The 25,418-nt window shown below is 41.7% G+C and overlaps 1 protein-coding gene across 2 annotated transcripts in view; it reads left to right on the forward strand.

The window, feature by feature from the left end:
- Positions 1 to 2,322: 2,322 nt before the first annotated feature.
- Positions 2,323 to 25,418, forward strand: part of YKT6 (YKT6 v-SNARE homolog) — a 107,206-nt gene continuing 84,110 nt past the window's right edge. Inside the window, exons 1-2 of one of the 2 annotated variants that reach the window (XM_069214260.1) lie at positions 2,323 to 2,436; positions 24,877 to 25,030. In XM_069214260.1, coding sequence (XP_069070361.1) covers positions 24,927 to 25,030 — 104 coding nt within the window. In that variant the 5' untranslated portion in view covers positions 2,323 to 2,436; positions 24,877 to 24,926. The other variant, XM_069214261.1, reaches the window with a different exon arrangement.

Genomic DNA, 25,418 nt, shown 5'->3' on the forward strand with positions numbered 1-25,418 from the left:
TCCACAGGTAGTTGTATCCATCAGAAATTAAAGTGATAATTAAAATAATTGTGACAATGGTAAACAGTAAACTTAAAATAGCAGGGCAGCAGCCCTTCTGTATGGCAAGTGTAAGGGGCAGGCACCTCCTGAAAGAGACACGCGAGTGTCCTACAAGGAAAACAATGTTGCCAGAAAGCAGGTGATCTCAATCACAGATGCTGATGTGAAAATGTGAAAACAGTGCATTTCCACTGATTAGTTTAGCTTGCATTTATTTTTCATTTAAGGTGTGTGTTATTTTACATGTGGCAACCTGAAGGTGAAAGACCAACAATATTTTGATTTTATAAGCCACGCCTTTAACCCTACCCCCAATCCACTCACAATCACAGTTCAAATACTTTTTTAATGCACTTTGATTTCTATTTCTAGACGTCCTACCTAGACAAAGTCTAATTTTCCTATCTTCACAGCACTAGGGATGTCACTTTCCCCTTATAAATAACGGCCATTTGGGCAAGTTTAAAGCTTTGGAAAAGACATGGACATTGCATTTAAATAGAACTTCATATAAAATCATTTGTAACCGTTTTACGTGGTCTTTACGTCTTTGCTCACTGTAATTATCAATCATGGATTATTAAGGCACGCTGAAAACATTTTAATTAGTGTTTAAAGCACATGCCAATAAGATGAAAACAAGCATTTGCAATGCAATGAGTCTTGCATTTGCTTGAGTTAGACCTATCAGAGTTATAAATTGCTAGCTGGACTTTTTTTGCCACTTGAATTGAAAATGAAAAGTAAAACAGTTCACATAAGCGAGACGTCTTTGCTCACTGTAATTATCAATCATGGATTATTAAGGCACGCTGAAAACATTTTAATTAGTGTTTAAAGCACGTGCCAATAAGAGGAAAACAAGCATTTGCAATGCAATGAGTCTTGCATTTGCTTGAGTTAGAGCTATCAGTTATAAATTCCTAGCTGGACTTTTTTTGCCACTTGAATTGAAAATGAAAAGTAAAACAGTTCACATAAGTGAGATGATTCAAAGCGCCATGGCCGCCATGAGCGCAAAGGAGAGCCACAAAAAGAAAAAGAAGTTCGCTCTCAGTCAAACATATCAACAATCGTGCAATAATCCATGTAACAGGGACAGTCTGCAAGGCGTAACAAAACTGCCCCAATGAGGGACAAATGTGGAGCATTTACCAATGGTAACAAAGGATTTTTGAAAGGCAAGTCCAGGAATGAGTGAAAGTGATGGGTGTGCGGTGGGCCTGGTTAAAAGCCCACAATACTAACAAGTCAAAGCGCTCGCACACTCAACGTAAAAAAAATGCTTTAGCTCATTTCCTAAATTTTTTACTGATTTGGTAGGATCATTACTGGTCATTCCAGAAAAAAAATGACCAGGTGGCAACGGCAGACCACGTGTGATTAACTGTCATGATGTCTTCAGCTCTCCATGCTTCATATTCATTGCTAGCTGAACGCTTTTCTAAATGGTACAGGCAGGGCTTTAAGTGGGATGAAAAAACTGAGGTGGGGGGTGGTCTCTCAAAAAGGGCGTGACTGGTGTCATTAGCGGCGTGGCTTAAATCATGTAAACTAAAAATCTGTGTTTAGCATAGTGTGCCCCCTGATTGGTATTTTGCTGCTTCGGTCACTGCATCCAGATATATAATAACAAAAGTAACATTGAAAATCTATTCTTCCGTGTTGTTGGTCACAAATATTCACATAAGTTTCCGAGTCTGTTATTAGTTGTTATATTTTTTTTTCATTGTGCTACGCACGCGCAATCTTGCTCCCTTCCCTATGTTAGTGCAAATAATTCCACGAGCAAAAAAAGACTTCCTGGGGCATTGTCCTTCTTGTTGAAGTAACCATGTTGCGTATTTGCAAAAAAAATATTTTCAGTGTAATTTAAATGTTACATTATTGCAACCGTGCTCTACATTTATTTATATTTATTCTCCAGTAATTTCAAGATGTATACAAATTAGATCCCGGGTGTTGCACTTGAAACAACCTCCCGTCACTATGTCAACACGTGTTTTGGAGCGCTGCTTGTTCTCTATTTTCATGTTGTTACCGGGATGCAGCGGACAGACCTTCAGGCGGGCCTGTCAGCTTTGTGTTTTAAGAACCCTAAGGGTGAGGGCAAAAATAGAAAGCCCGATAGGGACCCGTCTAGGTGCCAGCTTTTTAGAGCTACCGGTGCTGGACCCGGCCCACTTACAGCCTTGGTGACAGAAAAACCGTAAGTCCAACTGCCAAGTCTGCGCATCACTCTAACAACATACAGAAGACACGCAGATCTAGGTCGTGACGTGTCTCTTACGCTGTTGCGAATGGTCATTCCTCTAATGGAAACCAGTCCCTATCCTATCAGAAGTGCACTTAGCCCGGAACCGGAAGTGCTGAGAACGGAGGAGCAGGACAGAGGTAAGAAGAGGGTTTGTTGAGGAAAAGGGGGATGAGAATGGAGTGTTCCAGGGGCGTGTAATAGAAGGGGTCGGAGAATAGAGAAGGTATTAGGTAGCTAAAAAGCAATTTAAATGTAAGAGGAGCGTGAGGTTAGACGGGATTGGGCATTTGGGAAGTTGGGGGAGATGGAAATGTGGTGAGGAGGGCTAGATGGCCAATGAGGGGGAGCTTCAGATGAAGGGGTCATGGGGTATACCCGCGCGAGAAAGGCACCCGGGGTTGTTTTTTCTGATCTGGGTATTAAATACCACATGATACTGTGTCCGCCCAACTAAGAGGAATGCGTAGGTGGAAATACTGCACCTGTGGAATGTGAGATTTGACCGTTAAAGGAATGCGAATGTGATGATTCCACGCCAGTCGCATTTAGGATGGAAGGTGTGATACGCAAAACTATCAATTGTCCGTGATCTCATAGGGGGAAATAATTAAACTAGACCCACTCAATACATCATTAGAACTGGGCCCACCGGAGACATGTCTGGTCACTTCTTTCCCTATATCTCCTGACTCCCAACCCCGCTAATTATGTTAAAATCATTTGTAGAACTCTGATTTTGTCGTTCGCGTGGCTTCGCAGTCCTAATGGTCTTCCTCCCTGTTTTTGCAGACAGTTCTCTTGTTATATATCTCTCTCCTTAAAGTGTGTCATGTGTACAGCATCGGACAACAGGACATAAAAGAAGAGTTATTGTGTCTCCGCAGAATGTACTGTGTGAAGTGATGCTTAACTTGCTATGGCACACTAGTGTATGGTTTCAGATGACAAGAGCATGTTTCTTGCCATGCGTCCCTATAGATGGCTGACGGAGAAGCGGTTTCTTTTCCACTTTTCCCTCACTTTCCTGTTTTTCTTCTTCTCGTCTCGTGCCTTAGGGCGTGGTGCCTACGCTTCCAATGTGAAGGATTCGATAAGCGTTCCACTTTCGGGCACCACAGCTATGTCGTCCTAGAACATTATATTCACGGCGTTGTTTTTTATCATATGCATTTGACAGCAATAGACCGCTTCAATACATAAATGGAACAGAAGACAGATAGATATATCACCGAGCAAGAGAGGTACGGGGTGTCCAAGAGTGAACGGATATAAAAATAAAGACGTTGTATTATGCAGGAAGCATGAAGAAGAAAGGGTGCGGTGAAATATACTATAGGAAGGATAAAGTGAAACAATAAAGCAGCAAGAGTGCTTGTAAAGAAGATATATTCACTTGCTCTCTCTTCTCTTATTTAATCTCTCCGTCAGCCTTCCCTTCTGAGGATAAAAGTTTGTTTTTTACTCCTTTCTCAAACATAGGAGCATACGAAGGTTTTTTTCTCCCCATACAGAAATGTAATTGCAAATTGAAAGCCTCGTTTTCTCTCTGCCAATCATATTAGTAGCCTAAGCAACATCAGCATGGTGTTATTGGACGTTTGCTTCAATGAGTCACTTACCTTTAATGCCATGTTGAGACCCACAAAAATAATCCGAGTTTAAGACCTGTGTATGTGATTTCTGTTTGTACTTGTGACGCGTCCATGGTTTGGTTATGTAAAATTCAATCCAAATCCATTAAACTGGGAAACTGCGATTTGTCAAAAATGACTTGGTTAACGGGCACCCATGGCTCTCAATCCATCGCCCCTTTCCCACAAACAAAAGACAGGGTACAAAAAGACACCTAGTGCCCCTTATATGGGAAAGACAGCGGACTGGGAAGGCCAGGCAATGCTCCCCTGATTTCCTAAATGGCTGAAAGTTGCGGGAGCAGTGACCTTAGAGTGCTCAAGAAATGCTCCTCGCGGTGCAAAAGTGCAGGCCCTTTGACATGTCCCACACTCCCAGATGACTACATCAAGACTCGAGTCACAACTAATAATAAAAAAAAACCAATATGAAATGCCCTTTTATGTTACATCTGCTCTCTAAGTTAAAGGTGGGTTTGCCACTTGATGGTTGGGCACACATAGTTGACACAGGACTATGTTTAATTTTTCACTGTGAAATATAGGACTAAATAATTTTGTTGATATTAGTAACCTAAATAAAGATGTTTTTTTTAAACCGTGTGTGGTGAATAGATTGATTCATCAGTGGTGTCTTTCTGCTTAACATTTTCTAGTGCTTTCTTTGCTGTGTTTCATTGTTAGGTGTGCAGTGCTATGTTCCACTCGTAGCTCGGGCCGCGCTTTATAAATAATATTAATTTAGTTGCGAAAGGAATGAGGGTTTCATTTACACATAATGTAAAAAGAGATCATTACACGGAATATTATCACACAAGTTAAATGTATTGGAAGGCGAGACCCTAAACGCTTGAAAGGAGGTTGAGTACGTAGACTGACAGTAGGTGTCCGATGGTCCTTATCCTCTCTTAAATGGTGCGAGTAGAAAGAGGCCTCGCCATCCTCATTTTTTTCCGAGATACTGGATTAAGAGGTAGTAGATTACACTCGTTCTAATCCCCTGGAGATGGCTTCAGAACAATATCTAGACAGCAGAGTGAGATTGGCTCAAATAATACATTTAATAATATGGACAGCCTTGACATTCTCCACTGAAGGAGGCCAGATTAGTTATATTACAACGGTTTCGAAGCAATTAATAAAACATAGAAACGGGGTAATAAACAAAATACATAATTTAGAAGCTACAAAATAGGCTAAAACGGAGCTAAAGAAACATTATAGGTGGTGGTTTGGCAAATAAAACGGCTTGTGTTGAGGAATTATAGGCAGAAATTTGCACCGTAGCCGCTAGTAAGGACAGCAAGACATTTTCACCTTCAGTGTTGTTGTTTGATCCACCAGCATCCTCCAGTTATTTTAACAGTTTATTTAAATGTCTGGAAAACGCATATGGAAACTCTAAAGCAGCGGTTAGTAGCTAACTTACGTTCCTATACTGTGTACATTTGCTGCAAATGTTAATGCCACTTCAACTCCGATACATGAAAGTGCTGTTATTGCAGCTGGAGTCCCCTTCTCAGTGCCCATCCTATTGCTGTAGTTAAATAAAGCAGCAATTTATGGCTCTCTTGTTATTTTGTGGTCAACCTCTCATTAAGAAATGTGATGTGTTTTTTTATTTTTATATATATATATATATATATATATATATATACACACACACACACACACACACACACATATGATTTGTGAAAAGGTTCACAGAGGCACCTTTTTAACCAATAAAAGTACAATTGAAATAATCCTATGAACTATGGCCCATGTTTATACTTTTTTGGGCAAAACTGCGCTAACGCAATTTTGCGTCAAGAAGTTTCCCGCCAGCTTGCGTCATTCCTAAGCGCCAGCAGGGCACCAAATTCATGGAATACCACAAGCCGGCGCTAAGCTTAGGCTAGTGTAAAAAAAAAAAAAAATTGTGGTGGGTGGGTGTAGCCGTAGAGGTGAAGGGGGTTTTGTGGCAAAAAATGATGCTAGGCTGGTTAACGCCAATATATTTGGCGTTAACCAGCCTAGCGTCCTATCTTGACGCAATAGCACCTAAAAATGACTCCTGTCTTAGTAAAGACAGGAGTCGTGCCCACCGCCCCAGAGTCCATGCCCAGGGGACCAGTGTCCCCTGGGCATGGCCATTAAACCCAGTGCCATGCAGGGGGCCCATGTAAGGGGCCCCTAGTGGCATTAAAAAATATATTAAATTAATACTTACCTTTACTTACCCAGGATGGGGTCCCCCTCCTCTGCTGTGGGTGGGGTTGTCCCTGGGGCGAAGGGTGGGCCCGTTCCATGGTGTTTGGCCATGGAAATGGGTCCACAGGTACCTTAACGCCTGGTCTGACCCAGGCGTTAAATAATGGCGCTTAGCAGGCTTAGCACCATTATTGAGGTCTGTCTCCCACCTGTGCGCCATTTTTGCACGAGGGGATAAATATGGCGCTGCAAACTTAGTCGTTTTTTGGATGGGAACACCTACCTTGCATCTCATTGACGCAAGGTGGGTTCACTCATCGAAAAAATGACGATAACTCCAATATTTAAAATATAATTAAGGAGTTAAGTTTGCACCGTTTTAGCGTAAAAAAAAATGATGCTAAAATAGTGCAAAACAGAGTATAAATATGCCCCTAAGTGTTGATCACACTGTTACGCAGTGGTTCCAAATCTTATGCGACAATGCTTCTTGGCGATCTAGAAAAATAAATAGAAAATATATTCCTGTTGTTTTAGCAGACTGGATTTATCAAGGGGCACACATATATTTACAACATCATCGCTCTTGAAGTAAATGGTGGCAAAGTTGGTAAGGTAAAAGGTGCATCCTTGTCTGCTTGCGTTATCTGCTTCTCTACAGCATTTCACTTTTTGTTGTGGCAGAAGTTGGTGAAATGGGCATGTGACCAGTTTCATTGACTGAAATCCACAGTTGCATACTTGGAATGGGTTAGCATAAAGGTAGGATTAAAAGGACCTGTTCTGCAGCGGTTCCAGGTTCACCGGAATTTATACTGGTTTGTGTTTTGGCCCCTTGTTATTCTGTCTCCCTGCAAATTACTTTGAAGCATCTTAGTTTCCTTCAAAAGGGATTCCCCTCCTAAACTTGATGGGTATCCAATATCTTATTGAGGTGGGTGACATGGTCCTTCTCGACAAGACACGTTTAGGCTTTTAGCATTTTGTTTTTTGTACTTGTGGTGTGCAATAAAGAAAACAGCTTAGCAATACAACTTGAAAAAGCTAGAGCCACTGTGTTCAAGACCAAAATGCACATATAGATTACCCTTAATATCAAATTGTATTGATAGAGCAGATGCTTACAAATGTTTAGGGGTATGAACATAAGGGTGCTGACTTAACGGTGAATATCAGACAGGTCTTAATAGCTAAATTGTACTGTCTATGGTAGTGTAAAATGGACTTGTATCCTACCTTATCACTCTAGTTCAGAGGATAGAGGCTAAATCAAGCTTTTTCCTTATATAGGAGACTCACGTTTTTGCAACAACATACATTGTTTGTTGTGCAGAATCTGCCATAGTGTACTTTGCATCATTCATTTTTTATTTTTTATTAAGTTGCCTAGATCTGTCCGCAAGTGCAATTGAAGCTCGAGTCTGGAGTTAGGTTTCCTCTTTTGGTAGACAGAATTTACCTGAAGTATTAGGTGATTTAATTCCCAGAAAGTTTTATAGTGCACGTTCCGCTTGGGCGGTAGCATTGAGTACATGAAAAAACATTAATATACATCGGGTGTCTATTAAAGGCACTATGACTAACACAGACTTCTCTTTGTCCTTTGTTGAAGGTCGTCCAGCCTTTGACATTGGTAACATGGCCAGCTATGCAGCTTTTACTTCTGACTACTTGACACCACTTAACAATTGCATTTGCCTTAAAGATCAGAACGCGATTTCTATGCTTCTAGATAGCTCCAATACTGTTGGACATTAGTGACTTCAGATCTACTCGTGGACCCTTTATTTCAAAAGATTGTAAGCTTTAGAGTAACGAAATGGAGAATATATCGCATCTTCACTGAATTTGTTTTGCCCTTTAGAAAAATGAGCATAGGGAATCCTTTAGTCAGGGCTGAATTAATTCAGTTTCAATATACCATGTATTTTGAGTCGTTTCTTTGCGCTATTGACAGTGGATGTTGATATTATGTTACTCAGCGGAACGCGCTTCATCGACCTCTGAAGTATGAAAAAAAACAGTGTGGACCAATTGTACTTTGAACCTATATCCATGTAGTGAATACGTTAGTCTTCCTTAATCAGACACACTCCATAGTTAAGGACTTGCTGACATTGTGCATAAAAAGTATTCTGAAGAAGGAACAAGGTCAGGCATCAAAATGCATCTTTAAGTAATGCTAATCGTTAATAGTTAAGCAGTGTCTGTTTTTGTAGATAAAAAAAAGTGTAGTTTTTAATATTTTGTTATGAATTCGTGAAACGGCAGGGATAAGACAGTGATTTTATTTTCACTTTGTCTTTTTTGGGTCTAGGGCAAAGCGCTCCCTTCCTGGTGTAATCTCTCTGTGGGCTTGTAACCAAGCCCATGTCGAGCCCATCAGTTTGGTTGATTCGTAGGCTTGCCTTTTAAAATTAGCTTGATTTAATTAGTGAAAGGCATGCCTACGTCATGCCTTTTCCTTGTTTAGCCCCCCTCGAGCACACCGGCTAACTACTGAAAACATATGAGGCTCTGTGTTTTCAGTATGTTTTCTGCACTTTTTTCCTCTTTATTTCGTAGGTAGCGCGATCTCGCTGGGCAGTAGTCGAGTGCTTTGCATGACATCGACACTGTCACATGGTTAATTGCACTTTTGCTAGTAACACAGATAATTGCACTTTTGGCAATACGTTTCACTGCGAGCGAAGTTCTGTTTCCCTTTTGTGTGCTTGCTTTGCACTCATTGTGGCCGTCAGCTTGCTTAAGTGAAACTGTTTTACTTTTTAGTTACGTGGCAAGAAAAGCCCGGTTAGGAGTTTACAAAGATAATAGCTTTAACTGGAGTAAACGCGAGACCCATTGCATTGCAAATACTTGTTTTAATTGGGAACTGCACTCGTTTTTTTTTTTATTGTTTATTATTTATTCGGAAGAAAAACAATACATACACACAGTAAAATAAAATGTGTTCAGAAGCAAAGCAGTTCCTCGCTAATTCAAAGAACTGGAGTCTTGACAGGCTTGTTTATCCCTGGAGGGGACACTAGAGCATGGAACACACTGCTGTTTGTCAATAGTATGCATATCTCTACCTTATCTCTAGTGTGCGTGGGCCAGACAAAAAATCATATTTGAGCGTTCAGTACAATATATTTCTTTTGTGGCTGTAGTGCCAGATACAGCTCATGCTCTGCCTGAACAGTTTTTCTAGGAGATATCAATCACCTTTGGTCTCTTTCTTGAATGAGAAGTGTTGCTGCCCGTCACAGTTGTGTCCTTTCTTACTGCAAATGCTGGCAGTAATGATTTCAGAGGACCTTCACTGGCACACAGCAAAAAAGGAAACTCATTCAAGCAAGACTTACAGATGTGCTTCGTGTACTTCCTAGATGTCTAAAACATATTTGCAGTTAGGCAGTTCAGGACATCTTTAGAAGGGATAAAGGAGGAGGGACTGCATTAGTTGTCAACAACCATGCAGACTTGGATCACGGTGTCCCTGGAGGAAGAGCACCTCGAGCAATCCCCAATAAAAGCAGAGTTTCATCCCAGAGGTTTTTGAGCTCTTCTTGCATTGGTATCACCGGGATATGTGTGGGGGGAGGTATTAACAAATTAATCTCTCTTACAAGTGGAACCTGTAGTGAGAGGTGCAGAACGCAGTCTCTGATATAAAATGTCTAGGCACAATTATACTGGATTTACTCCAGATTGGCTCCACTCAGTAAGAGGTTATTTGGGATACAGCTCTTCGCCTGAGCTGGGCAAATAATGCAGAAGATGGGTATACTGCACCGTTTTCTTTTTGCTTTGATTGGTATTGTATTTATGGTGAGCATATTGTATTCGATATACTTACTTTAAGGGGCCTTGGGCCAGTCTCCTTTATGCCATGGGCGTCTTTTGCCTTGAAAACCTCAGTCACTGGCTTGTAACATTTTCAGTCACACCTTGGATCACCCACAACGTTATTTTGGTGTGATTGTTTTTATATTGGCTGTTCAGGTGCATCCTTCCTCCTCCTTTTGAATATAAGAAGGGTTATTTTACAGTCTGCTTGCAGTCTGGTTTCACAGAAAAGGGGAGTGCTGACAAAAGCATTTCCACTGCTTATTTACAGTATTCAGTGTCTTGTTAAGATTGTTGTTGTATCGTTCACATTTCCTCCGCAGTTTCTTTAGCGACTCCTATGTGGCACTGAAATGCAGTAAATTGGCGTTGTTTAGACATTATGCTGTTTTCTTAGATGCATTGCTATGTGCGGAGCAGAACGAATTACAAATCTGCTGATGGTGAAACAAAAAAGCTACTGTGGGCAGGTCAGACACAGAAGAGGAGGAAAGCAGCATTCAGAGGAAAGCCGACTAAGATTGACACAAAAGCCATCCAATATTTAGCACGGATTGACTCTGTGGTGTATTGTACACAGTGCTGACCCCGGCAGACAGCTCGAGCTGTCTGTAGCAAGACCACAAAAAGGTAGCTCTATTTTCCCCTAGCATTTGTTTTTCAGATGCTTAGGTTTGTGCTTGCTTCACAGTACTCAAAGAAGCATTGGCAAAGCCAGTAGAGCGCATTTCAAGCATCAAACCTATTGACTTTACCAATGCTTGTTCATAGATGTGAGTACAAGAACATGCCCTTGGTCATTCTGTGGTGACATATTTTTGCAGGTCCCAGACTGACCTGCTAGGGATAGCAGAAATCTGTGTTTTGAACACAGAACACTTTTCCAAGCTCCATTGAAGTTTTGTGGATCCAAAACGAGCAAATTCAGGTTCTCTCTCTGACCCACTCTTTTTGTACTGGTCTGCACAGGAGGGGGAGTAAAGATAAAATGGGTCTTACACTCATGGCCTGAGAGTGGGCCCTGAGTAGACAGTCACAGGGGTCAAGGCTGAGTGGCTGCAGATTATACTGGGAAAGGTGGAGACCTAGCTAAGTAGGGGTAGCAGGCAGTGAAGCACTAGTAGATGGACAAAGATAGTTGTAGAAAAGGAGATAGATGTTTGACATGGGTGGAAAAAGTTGTATGTGGGTTACAGGTTTAGGTAGAGTTGGACTACGTACGGAGCTAGAGGTAGGGGATGGGTACATGAGGTAATAAGGGATTTGACAGGTAAAGGGTGTTTTGTAGAAGGGTAGAGATAACAGTCATAGATGTTAGCAATGTCGTGGTGAAGATGTGAAAGCCAGGAGATGGCAGTGGTCAAGGCATAGTTGTAGCCAGAAACCAGGTTAGGGGAGTAGCTAAGAAGCGGTAGGGAATAGCAGAGCAGAGATAGATGGGCAGGGGCAGTGTTGGACAAGGAGGTAGAGGTTAGAAATGTATGAAAAGAGTGGTCATTGGAAGGTAAAGTGATTGGAGCAGATGGATTTAGGTAGAGGGACACTGCTGGAGGATTGGATCTTGGTACGAGGAGATTCTGATAAAGAGGTTGGCATGTTAGGAGGGCTATGTATATGAGTAGGAGGTGGGTATGGAGGGGGTCACAGTGGGGATATCGATGTGAAGCTGGTAAAGTAATGGAATACCAGTGTGTTGGGGCGAGTGATGGTGTTTTTTGGGAGGGGATTAAGGAGTAGAGTTTGTGGGATCGGACTGAGAGTGAAAAGTGTAATACAGTGCAGTAAAGTAGAAGAAATGTAGAATTTGAGAAGTGCTAAGGCAAGATGAAATGGTAAAGAGTTTGGGTTACTAAAGAATGAATGAGTGACAGATCAAAGCATAATGGATGTGCAGCTCTGGTAATGGTAGATGTGTAGAGGTGGGTGAGCAAAGTTAGAGATGTACCATTGACCTGAAAAGGTCTAAAGTCAACAGATGACCGGGTCAATATGATCAGAACTAGAGTAGATGACTTATTAGAATTGACAGACAGAATGTGAAGCTTGTTAGGACTGAGCGGCAGATCTGTGATTTAGAAGGTGGCACCACAACATTTTTTGAGAAATTATGAAAGATGGAAATGTCCTGGCTGTAATATTGGCCAGCAATGAGGACCTAGACTCCAGCTCAAGTTGCCATAATTAGAAGCAACTGACCACTGACATTGGAATACCTAATGTGCTTTGTTGATGTCTTACTTGTAGCATTTTTTGGGCAGCCTAGCTTTTCAGATAAAGTGGTGCTGGTGAGGGTGCATTGTTCCCTGACACTGAGGCTGCAACCACAGGCTCAGCAGAGGCAAAAATAGCTGGATTTCAAAATTATTGTGATGAGGACACAGTAGTGAGAGAAGTAGCCCCTCCACTGTAAATATCCACCTAAACTTCACCTTGGCTGTACAAGACGGTCCAGAGAAGTTTCCGGAGGTGAAGAGAAATCTGAGGGCTATGGGAGTGAAATACTCCATGCTTTACCCAGCTAGAATGATAATCTAACTATAAGGAACGTCCTGCCCTTTCTCAGGGTGGAAGAAACGTGGCAAGTTAATTGAGAAACATGCCAGGCTGCTTAGTGCAGTGCCCTTGACCACGCAAAGTGCACTGAGACCAATGGAGTTGGCAGCAAATACCCGTGATGTGGAAGGATATAGACATATGGATGGCCTGCACGGCCCCTGATGCAAAAAAAGTAGTGACAGGACAGAGCTGCTTGTGCTCATATGATAATTCCCGTAGACATTGATAGCGTGAATGGCTTACACTTTTACGTCACCCGAGTTAGATGATCACAATGTAGTGATTAAATGGATTTGCAGGTTAAGTGAAAGATGCTGCATAGAGGTGGGGGATTTGGCGACAATACACACTCGTGTGTACCACAACTTGGTTTAAGTTAGGAATCCTGGGGACAGTCCGCTCACTCTGGAACAGTGTAAGTTTTGAGTGCCCCTACTCTGAAATATATCGTTCAATTTTTTTGAGGTAAGGCATATCCTAGCAGGTTGCATTTCATAGCTATTGGATGAAACCTACAGATTTTCTTTTACTTTTGACAGAGGTCATACAGACGACTGACACCAGACACTTGGTGTCCAAGTTATACATGTTTGTGCCGGAATGATGGTGGCTAGAATGCAAGGTGTAGAGAGGCTTACGGGACCTGATACTGGTAGTAAAATTAATGAGATTAGCTGGGTTTTGTTGTTGTTTGAAGACCACTCTTTGAATTATAAGCACAACTTAATTTTAAATTCTTGCATTGTATTTATCATATGCTGATATTGCTGCATAAAAGAGGTACTTCGACAAGCTCTTGTCATAAAGGATGCCGAGCTGCACCTGCTTGCACGTTTAGCCTGATAGTATCAAGCAGTGCAAAAATACTGTGTACAATTACTGACAAATATAGCCAAAATTAGAGGTTATTATTTTACAATCGATCTGCTCATTGCTGTTCTTGGATATGTCAAACGGGCTGAAATTGACCAGGATGCTGGCTGGTAGTGCCCAACTACTAGGCAAACTTAGAGTTGCAATGCCGTTGCTTAGGGGCCTTGCACCTTTGTTGAAGGATTGTCTAAGACATAACAGCATGGAGATGTAAGCTTTAGTACACCTGCACACTTCAAGACCTAGGGATAAATGAAGTCCATTAACTACTCACTTGTCTGAGTAGCTTAGCCCAGACTGCTCCCCTGCGATAGTTGTCTAGACTGGAATGTGAGCAAATTGCCAGGAAGGTAATGTGGGGTTCAGAGGACCCGCTGATGGTGTATGTTTGTACTTTATTCTCACTGTGACAGTTATAAGATTTACTTCCTTAAGCATTTCTCATTACAGTTGACTTCATTTGATCGGAGTATTGGAACGCCATCTATCAGCATGCTTACCATTGTTTCTTTTGCTGCAGTTATTTCAGTGTGTGAAAATTAACTTGTTAGTGCGCCATTTGTCAATTCTGGGAACTGTCCTGCATCTTGGGGATCTCTTACCTTGCCACTGCCAAACTAGTATCTCTGGAGTGTTTAATATATTTTGACAAAGTGCTGTTGCATTTGCCCCATATGCTCACTAGTGCTTTTTTCACAATGAGTTAGAAAGGGCCTTCAAACCCATTCCCAAAGGACATTGCCATATGTGGAAAAAAAGTGCCTCCCTGTCCACAACATCTCAGGCACACAGGACTTTGCAGAAACTTCATAAGTTATATATGTATGCGATACATGTGAAGTAGGATTTTCTTAATTGCACAAACTTTCATCTGGGTGGATGGCAACTTCATTTGGATGCCAGAGTGCCTACTTCCACTCGTAACCTGGCCCTCTAAGGTCACTCTTCCACTCCTCATTCAGTTATTCAAGGGAATTGGAGGTATTGTTGAACAAGGTTTTGTAAATCATGGAAATTGATTTCCTAGCCAGGGGTTTCAACATTACACGGTTCTCCAATGAAGAAATAGTCCTGGATGCCCAACAGCTTATTTGCATTTGCTCCAGGACATGCTTCAAGAGATTATTTAGCTAAGTGTCTGGGACTCCTCATGGTAAAAGACCTTATGTAGACAAGCATATATATTTATATCTATGTATCTCCATACATCTAGTCCCTTACAGATACCGATCGCGTGCCACCCACAAACACCTTCTGCTTGGTTACATCATCTGTAAATGCCTTGTCCCATAAAGGTGTTTCAAGGGTGACTACCCGAGTCTACCATTATTTTGACATGGCCGTCTTACTTTTCTCTGTCTTCTTGTATTCCAGTCATCTGGCTAAGACTCAGCCTCTGCACATTCCCCTGAGACAACCACTATTATCCGGGATGTTTCAGTTCAATGTCAGGGAGAGTTCTTGTTCAGAGGGTAACCCTCATTAATTCAGTACAACCAGTTGGAACTTTCAGACTTATTTTCACAAAGCTAGGAGTGCAATGCTGCCATCCTAGATCTCTTTATACAGCTTTGCTAGGGAAATCATAAGATACAATAGTAATGTTTGGAGTTCAATATCCACTTTCCCAAAAAGTCTTGCTGACCCAGAATTATGTGTTCTATTAGATACATTGGAGCCTGGGAGAGTGATCATCTTGTATAACACGGCAGTCTCCGCAGGGTCACAGGGAGGGTTCTGCAGTGCATCATGTGTTCTTCAAATCACACCATTGCCTAAAATAGTTTTTTCAGTGCTCTTCATATGCCTAAATATGCAGATTCTTCTGTATTTTAAACTGTCTGTACAAGAAGAAGACAAATTCAGGTGTAGGTGACCAGACCGTGAGAGAAGAATTGACTGTGTCTAGTACTAGAGAAATAGGAATAGTGCCCATAGATCTTAAAAAAAAAAAGAAATATATATAATTATATTTAATTTTACATACTGGCGGTCGCAAGAAGGTAGTTATAGTTAGGACCATGTTTCCATAAGAAAAGTGTTTTTTGACTTGCTTATATCTTTGGCACTGTTTGAAGAATCTTCACAAAATTTTCCCCCAAAAAGTGTTGCAGTGATTCTTGTTGTAAATGAAAAGTTTCAGGGTGATCTGTCAAGCGGGCCGAGAAAAAAGGGGGCTCAAAAAATGTTGAGTTTCCTATGTTGATTTCCCTAGGATTCTTAAGACACGACTACAGGCCGAACCACTCAATGGAATTACACCAAATTTGAGGAAAGCTAGCTGTCGGCACGCAGATTATGCTTTCGCTTATTTGGAGTAAGTCCGTTCAATAGTTTTTGAGAAATTTAGGGAAATTCAAATTTGTGTATCTCTGGCCGTGAAGTATTCGCAAACAAAGATGAGCTCATGCAAGGGAATTCACAGCTCTGATTGGCTGCCAGCACTTCAAACCAGTAATTGTTTGCAGCCATTTTGGGACTTGGCTTGAGCCGAGTCCCAGAAAAAAGTAAAAAATAAAATAAAAGGTGCCAGGTTAGGGAAACCTTATCACTGGTGTAGGGATTCCAGAGGGACCCAACCAAGGGCAAAAAAAAAAATATACATATATATTTTTTTTTTGCTGCAAGTTTGCATGATTTTGAAAAAAAAAACGAGCGTGGGCTCCCACGCTTATTCTTTGTTATAGGCCCCTGGGTGGGCGAGATCCCGGGGGCATAGAAAATGTAGTGTGCCCCCCCTTCCACAACCCCAGGGACCACCACCTCCCTGGAGCTTTTATTTTTTTAATATGTTTGGGGGGGAAGCGGAGACACCTCTCCCCCCCCCCCTCATAATTCCCTGGGGACCACCACCTCCCCAGGGCATCCATTTAAAAATATGCGGGGAGGCCGTGGCGCCCCAGGGACCACCAACCCCGGGGCTCTGGCTTAAAAATATGCTGGTGGCCCAGGCCCCCCATGCCCTGGGGTCCACCACCCCCTTGGGCTGCTAATTAAATACATGCAGGGGGCTGTAGCGCCCCGGTGACCACCACTACCCGGGGCAACGTGTAAAAAAAAAAAAAGGTGGTCCCTTTGGGCCCCAGGGACCACCACCCCTGGGGCCATCCCCACATTGGAGGGGGGCTGCGTGGCACCCCTCGTGGAGCCACAGATGGCCCTGGGGACTGCCACCCCCAGGGCTGGCTCCGGCTATGTCCCGGGGGTGACCACCCACTCACAGCCCCACAGACAACCTGATGAATCCACTCACAGACCCACGCACATAATGACGCACCCACTAAAACGCTGATGTATGCAGACTCACACCCAGACACAGTCTGACAGCCACTCTTACCCCCAGATACCGCCCCCTCACCTATTCTGAAACCCAGAGAGGCCACAAACAACTTCTGCAGTGCATGCACAAAGGGCTGTGCACAACATCATGTTGGGTGGTTAGGGGGATTGGCAGCAGGGACTGGCTGCAGGCTCACCCATGTGGGCAACCTCTACTGTACACGGGAAAAGGCTGTGCACGTGCAATGTTGGGTGCTTATAGGGGGTTGGCCCTATGGCCATCCGCTGCCACGCTCGGCAACCTTAGTTAGGTTCTGAATTTACTCGTACAAAACCATAGAAATTCAGCAGTTATAGTTGAGTTCTTTCAAATAACATACACTCGCACCCTAAGGTAACTCTAACTTGCGCCTTCGCCATGCACAGCTAATTACTCCACATGTTAGGTCATTGATGACATATTCTATGCCATCTTTCATATTTTCACTACAAAATTTGCAATAAAATTATTGATGAGAGATCTGTGCATGGCGAGGGTGCGGGGTGAGAAGGGGGTGCGAGAAAACAGGAGTGGGGGGTCCCAAAATGCGTTTCCCCATTAATTTTTCCATAGAGATTTTGAACAGCGATAACACCAAAAATACTGGACGGAATTGGACCAAATGTGGCAGAAAGGTAGCTTTTGGTCCAGAAAGAACGCTTTTTGTTATTTGGTGTAAATCCGTTTAATAGTTTTTGAGAAATTAAAGGAAATCTAAATTTGTATATCTAGGGACTCGGATCCTTTACAAATCCAACACGAAGTGTTGCGGCTCCGTGACAGCATGTGGAGAAAGTTGCAGCCACCATCTTATCAAACAATGCACTGCCCCGGGAGATGGAACTAGGGGCTGCAAATAATAAAAGGTGTTGGGGTGGAGGTGCTCTCACCTCGTGAGGTTCACCAATGAGTGTCTGAGGGACCCCTTATGAGTTTGAAATGGTTCAAAACATTGTTTTTTTCCCCCCCCCACGATCGTGGAGTCGTGACTCTGTAGCGCCCTCCTGCACCCCTACCACCCACTGTGTAACGTTACAACAGAGTCACGAACCCTGGTGAAAATACATCATACACATGCACTCATTGAGAGACCCACAAAAAAACATAGAAATTCACTGAAAAAAAACAAAGGTTACAGGAACGTTATAGTTGGGCTCACATTTTAAACGTACAAAACCATAGAAATTCAACTGTTATAGTTGTATTATCTAAAGTAAATATAACTCGCGCCCTAATGTAACTATCACTTGCGTCCTCGCCATGCACTGCTAATTACCCAACAGATTGCGGCACACATGACATCTTTGATAACATCATTGCTATAATCAATGTAATAATATTTGCAATACAATTTTTTATGAAAAAACTGGGCATGGCGGGGTGTAAGTTATAGTTGCCCTAGGGCACAAGTTATAGTTACTTTAGATAACTCTTTCTATAACAGGTGAATTTCTTTGGTTTTGTATGTTTAAAAGGTATGCCTAACTACAGCGTCCCTGTAACCTTTTGTTTTTTTCAGTAAATGTGTGTTCTGGCAGTAAGGTTTATGGTCGTTCTTGTGGAAATTAGACAGTATAATTTTCTGAAAGGAATATAGTGCCCTGTTTGCAGATTGCTAAATTCACTATATTTCAGGTTAAATCAGTTGATTCTTTCACCTGAAACCATTGCTAGCATCTCAAGCTTATTAATGGCATCTTTAGGTAACCCCAAATATAGTTTACTTATGAGGTTCAGCCAGAAAGTATTGCACCTTTATTTTGGTCATAAGGTACGAGTAGGAGTTTAGAGTTGTAGCCTCTCCAAAAAGTGATTCAAACACACATTTGTGGACAAAAGTATAGGATCCCTATTTTTTTGCTGCCAATGTTATGAAGTCCCCCATATTGTCTGTTCTCCCTTTTTCAATGCAGATGTCTTGGTGTGGCTTTAAAGACCCCTATTTTTGAGACTAGAGCTCCAAAAAATTCTGTGCATCTCCTATTCAATTTATTGCAGATCTATTAACACCGGGGTTATTGTTGGGGTTTCTTTGTGGGGTTAGGCTTAACAGGACTTGTAAATTACTGATGGTTGTACATTAAGATGCGGTGTGTGACTTTCGTGCAGGGCTTTGAAAAAAATATATACATTAAATAGATGTGTCCTATGCATTGCATCTCGGGCCATGGACCAATTCACCTCTGCGTGCTTTTTGTCGGACAGAAAAATATATCTATTGCTGTGTTATGACAGTAAGCAATGTGCCAGCAAGACTTTGTAATGCAAGAACGTGCTAAAAAGTTGCAGACTGATATACACCTGTCACAACTCAGTAGCTGCTTAACTCCCTAGCGTTGCCTTAAGCAAGGGCAGTCATCACTGATGCTGTGCTGCGTAACCAGTGAAACACTGCAGTGATTAATTTGAGCAATTCCGTAGGTCTTGCTGGATAAGGAAAGGTTCATACTAGTTACTTTTTTCCAAGATGCTTGTGTGTCGGCCATCCTAGCTAGGCTTTGGTCTTAACTTCTTGTAAGCCCTTGTCTTGACTGCCATGGCTGGGCTTTTTTTCGTTTTTATCTGCCCTATTGCATTCATCCTTCAAAGTTGCCAAATATACTAGGTTCCTAGACGTTTGCTCTGTGTTTCTGGCAGAGCCAAGATGGAGAGTGTGACCACAAGTCGAACTCTTCAGTAAGTGTGTAACCACATGGTGGGAAAGTGAAGACTTTACTCCAGTGCAGCGTGTGGTCCTGTCACTTCCCCCACCCACCTTTCCAATGATGAGTTGAGACCTGCTTGCTACAATTTCTTGCTGGACTAAAAAGGTTGGGAATATTCTTCAGCTGTGCTTCTAGTGAGCACCCCTGTTCTTTCTCTCTCTCTGTGGTGAACAGTAGAATGGCCATGGGTAGCAAGAGGCTCAGATTCACGAGATTTTGGGTCATGGGAGAGGCTAGTGCTGTAGTGAGAACCCTTATTAGGAAAGAAGCTGAGACTAAGCGCAATGTGTGAATGCCATTCAAGCAAGTGTGAGCTAACTGAGCAATGTTATTGGTCCTTAATCAGCCATAATAGCACTCCTGGCACAGTATCAAATCTTCTTGTTGGAAGCTATGTTAGCTGTTTAATTCGATATGCAGTGTTTACAAAGTGTACATTACCTCAAGTTACACTTTCTACACAGCAGCTGTCACGCATGCCGTTTTCTTGAACCGTACGACATAGAATTTTACCAAGAAAGTAGGTGTTTTTAAATATATTTTAATAAATGAATAAAGGGGTAATTTAGGATTTTTAGGATTCAGGGTTGGGTAAGAGTAGGGGTAAGTAAAGAGTTTAAGTTGGTTGATCTGCTTACTAAGGCCCCGGTTAAAAGTTAGATGTTCTAGCATCCCGGGGTGGGATACACTCCATATTTTATAAATGGTCTGATGCTCCCTTACACCAATTGCCTCAGTGAATAGGCATTGGACTCGAATTTACCAGCTGGAAAATCTTACTAGTAAAATCACTATTGGATTAGGTTGCAGTGCAGCCCATCCATTCCACCACCCCTATACTTAAGTAAGACAAGGGGATAGCATGGAAATTTCCCGTCAACCAAGCTACACTCGCCCCTTTCCTTGGCCACCCTCCATGTGCCCTTGGCCTTAAGTTGTGCTCTTGCATCTCTCCCACACACCAATACCACTTGCTTTGAGCAATTGGTAAATGTCTAATGAACCACACAGAATTGTGAATTCTATTCAGCATTCTGCCTGGGAAATCTGGGTCTGCTGATATTTCCCATTTTCTAGGTTTTTACTCTTAATAAGTGAATATATATGCAGGTACACCAACCAGAAAGATATTCCGGCTACCCAGTATGTTGGCCAGCCTAGCAGCCAGGCGTCAAGTATTCACAGGCCCTTCTGACATCACAAACTCCTCTAAATGAAAATCTAGAAGCTAAATCGAACACAGTGACCAATATAACACAAGGGGGCCTGTTATCTCTGGACACGTGTTTCTGGGTTTAGCCCTTCCCCAGTAGAGAGCAGAAGTAGTAGAAAGCAGAGAAAAGTAATTTGAGGTTGCTGTTAGGCTGCCCAAGTCTTCACAGGTCACAATACCACTCCACAGGCACACAGGTCCATCCCAGGTGAGCTTGTCAGCTCATTGGCCCAAGGGAGACTTTTAAGCACAAGTGGGGGAGGAAGCACACTGCCTTTCATTCCAGCACAGTTCACCCCATTGCATCCTGGTCAATGCAGTATGCATATTTCAAAGGTGCTATTGTTTTTCACCATAGTTGGTGCAGGTAGTGCTGTTATATCTACATACATGTTTTGGGGTTTAACCCTTTATCAGTAAGGAGCAGAAGTAGTAGAGAGCAGAGAAAAGTAATCTGTGGTTGCTGGTATGCTGCCCAAATCTTCACAGGTCGCAGTATCACTCCATAGGTGCATCCCAGGTGAACTCGTCAGCTCATTGGTCAAGGGCTCCTTTTAAATCCAAGGGGGGAGGAAGCACACTGCCTCTCATCCCAGCACAGTGATCTTGATGTCTAAGAATAAACTTGGCTTAACCTATAATCATCACTGTCAAAGACAGAAGCTGTAAGCTTAGTACTTCATCAGTAGCTCTGTATGACACGTGGTCTACACCAATCAAAATGCACACCCAGTTGCTAGAAAAAACAGTATTGATAGGCACTGACATAAAGTCTTCTTTTAAATCGGGATCAGTTTGTGATTGTCCTGATGCATCTGCTATCCCTACTTCTGCCCTGAGCTATGTTTTCAGCAGTATTCTTGCTAAAGGCACACATGAGCAAATTATAGATAAAGTTCCCATAAGGTCCAGTTCTGTTTCAACTATTACAAAAAGCAATAAGTAAAATTAGACAAATGGTGGTAAGACGAGAAAATAAACTAGCACTGTCGAACACATTGGTTTGCAGCAGATTTAAACTATGAATATAAGCAGAAAAAAGCAAATGAATCGGGTGACTGGTGTGGTGCCTGTTTATCTCTGTTCACACAAAAACGGTCTGCTTTGTTTTTTTGGGTAGAAATTAATTAGGAATGCTAGCCAGTTGATTTATTTCGTAGCTAGACAGTGTAGTAGCAAAAGTACTTATACAAAGCTGTAAAATAAATTAATTCAATCTGGTACTGTTCTAGTACTAGAATATAATTTGATGGTGAAGCCCGATGAAATATTAGTTGTCCTATATTTCTTCCGCTTAAAGAAAATGGTCCACTCAATAGATCCCATACACTGAAGCTGTTCTCTATCATACCGGGATTGAGAGTCGTACAATCCTCTGTTGTAAAGAAGTAAACTGAGGAACTCTAGAAATTGGAGGTTGATATTGACCCTATTCCACTGAATTTTGAAGTGGGTAGCTTGAGCAAGTGCCTGATGGAAAAAGTCTCCAGCTCCTGCACTTAACACATTGAATAAAAACAATCGAGAATCGAGTCTGTTTCCTCAATGTGTAAATACAAAATTTAACCCCTGTTGTTTAATATTGCTAAAACAGAATGTATAATGATATATGCATCTTCATTCAAAGAAACCTTCTTAATGGAGAATGTGACAGAATCGTGTGATAATTCGATTTTTTTTTTTTTGTAGAAACTCTGGGACAATTGTCGCTAGTGCCTGCTGTTCACCATACAAACTGATTCCTTATGCAAAATGATTTACAGTGATTTTTGAGTAGGTTACATTTTATTGCAAGGGTCCTGGCTGCTTAAAAATCATTAAGCCTATTCACAACCAAATGTATCTTGGTTACATTTTCCGGGAGTTCGTAAACGAATTCCCGACAGACGTAAGCCCTTTTACTCTTGTGTGGAACTCCGCCACAAATCCCAGCACCTCTAAATCCCACTCAAGAAGCGAGATTGAAGGCGTTGGAAGGCCTGGGAAGCCTTGGAAGTTTGTGAATGCCCAGAAACAAGTATGTTTTTGGGCATTCACAAACTGCTCTTGTTCTCCTTTCTGCCCCGGGGATGGGTTGGATATTTACTCGGGCCTATTGATAGAATAAATCCCTTTACCGGATGTGAAGGGGAATTGATCACTCCCAAATTTGGTAGAGGTATAGAGGAAGGGGTTTCTCCACGAGGGAGAAGTATTTTCCCCGCAGAGGAAAGTTTGCACAGGTGAATATGTTTCCTTTCTGCAGAATTATGTGCCTTGGGTAACTCTAAACAGTGGGAATGGATTCCAGACTTGGAAATCATGTGTTTTCACAAGGACTCCACATGGAAACCTAGTGCAAGACACAGGTTTATATGCAGCTTTCATTTTGGAATGCGAGAATTAAAAAAACAAATCACCTCTTATGTAGATTTACACATCCAGTGCAGTTTTACTGTTTTAGTGAATACACCCCCATGGCCTAATAGAGTGTATTACGATTTAATCTCCAATGACTCGGGGACAGCACAGCCACCCTTCTGTGGGCCTGCCAATGCTATTTCTATCACTTTAGGCCTCACAATGCCAATGACACTTCTAAGTATTTAGGAATTCCTGAAAACGTATCCTGCATTGACAAGTTTGCTCACACATTCTAAAGATTTGGTTCTAATGAACACGTATTTTCCTGCAAATGTCAACAAGATATTTATTATTAAGCAGGCAATGTTGTCCCTTGAAAACATTGCCTCAGTATTCTAATGGTTTTATTTGCGTAAGTGGAGGTTTGAAAGCAAAATAAGGAGTTCAGTAGCAGATGACACATTTAAATTGACTGTGAATGAAGTTTAACTGATAGCGAATGGTACATATGTTAATTCTAGGTGAACAGAAAAGCCAGTGCTGCTAGAGTTGGGGCAGTTGGGTTTTCAGATACTCAGTGGTTAGAAAACAAGTATTGGTAAAGTCAATCGGTTTTGCTTTGCCAATGTTCAGTACACAACTCAATCTGCTTTACCGTTGCAAACAGTAACACAGTGGTCATCTCGAAAGTACAGAAAACAATGCTTTCATTGTTTGCTGTACTTTTGATGTTGTGGTTGGCTGCTATGGGTTTAGCCCAAAACAGCAGAAATTAAAAGTTACTGGCATTGGCAAAGCTGATACCCGCTACAACCACGGAGTAGGGCAACATTGGCTAGTGCAAGGGAGCAACATCCAGGTCATCGCCAACACTACCATCCAGTGGCTGGTATTCATTACATTATTGGTTCTTAACCATCCCGAAGCTAAGCCACCCATAGCCCCAGCCATAAATATTAGATTGTAGATTCCAGTAGGATGAAGCACTCAAAATCTCAAAATTTCCATAAGATGTTTAGACAGACATTATCATCATATCACAGCTCTTTTTTATGCAGGCAATGTTGTGGGCTTGAGCCATGCTGCTATTTGGGTTACAACTACCGATAAATAAATTAGGACAGTATTGCCAGAAAAAGTATTTAAAAATAAATTGGTCTAAAACTAAAGATATGCAGTTCTGAAGAGAAAAAAATTTGAAAATGATGGCTGTATAGAAATTATTTAGTTGCAGCAAAGGAATTCTGTCATCTGGGTATGCTATTTGACATTATATTATCATGGAGTGTATTCATAGATTCCCTGAGATGTGCTGTAAAATTGACAATGACTGATGTGGCACAATTTAATCCCTCTTAAACATTAAGAGGTTGGACCTGGTGAAATTTATACCACTGCTTATGTGTTGCATCGATATTGTGGTTAACCAATTTAGTGTATTTGAATAGAATAGATGGCCGATTACAGAGACAGGCTTTATTATTCAGTCAGTCAATACTTGGTAAACTATTCATAAAGAGCTGCCGTTAATTTCAGCTGATTCAGGTGCCTCCAAATGATCGTTGGTCCACTCCCATGCACCAACAAATAGTCTGAAGGCGTATACAGGGATAAGTGAGCTTTCCTTAATTGCAAATTTATTGGACCGAAAAATGTGTTCAAGGAACATTTTTTTCAAACGGTATCTAAAGTGATAAACTGCTCTGTGTACCCAAAGCACTAGCTGTTCATTTTAATGTGGAAACGTTTTTCATTTTCAAGATTATAATAGGAATTGTATTTTAAGTGTGTTGAATATATATATATTTTTTATTGTTTTTTTATGGTTCACATATACAATTAAAAAAATATTAGAAGTTTGTTTTCTACCATTGCTGCTTCAATCTTTTGCTTTGTTTTCATTTTACTAGGGTTGCAGGAGTACAAGGAGTGGTGAAGTGCGTGTGAAGGAGGCGCTAAAATGAGGCTGTACAGCCTCAGCATCCTCTACAAGGGAGATCCCACCGTCCACCTTCTGAAGGCGGCATATGATGTCTCGTCTTTCAGCTTCTTCCAGAGGTCCAGGTAGGCTTATCTTTGCATTTGCTGAACTCATCACTGTGCTTTGCATGCTTCTTAGATAACAGTAGATAGTGACTGCTCTGCTGTGCTGTGAGTACACCTTTGTCAGTTTCCTTACCTGCACTTTGAGTCTCGTGCAAATAGTATAAAACCAAGTGGAATTCTGAGAAGCAATTTGACAGTTGTGTTGTTATTGGGTATTTTACAAATTTGAGTCTGCTTCCCAAGAACACATTGTTTAAAAGTGACCCATGTGCACATTTTGACAATTTGCACCTGCTTTTTTTGTCCTGATTTGTTGCCCAGTCTTGTCCATGTAGCACCCGGTGTCAAGGCCTATAGCCCTTTATCAGTTCCTTCTGGAGATTATTACTCTTAAGTTAACTCACAC

This window comes from Pleurodeles waltl, chromosome 11 (genome assembly GCF_031143425.1).
Source record: "Pleurodeles waltl isolate 20211129_DDA chromosome 11, aPleWal1.hap1.20221129, whole genome shotgun sequence".
Classification (NCBI taxonomy): domain Eukaryota; kingdom Metazoa; phylum Chordata; class Amphibia; order Caudata; family Salamandridae; genus Pleurodeles; species Pleurodeles waltl.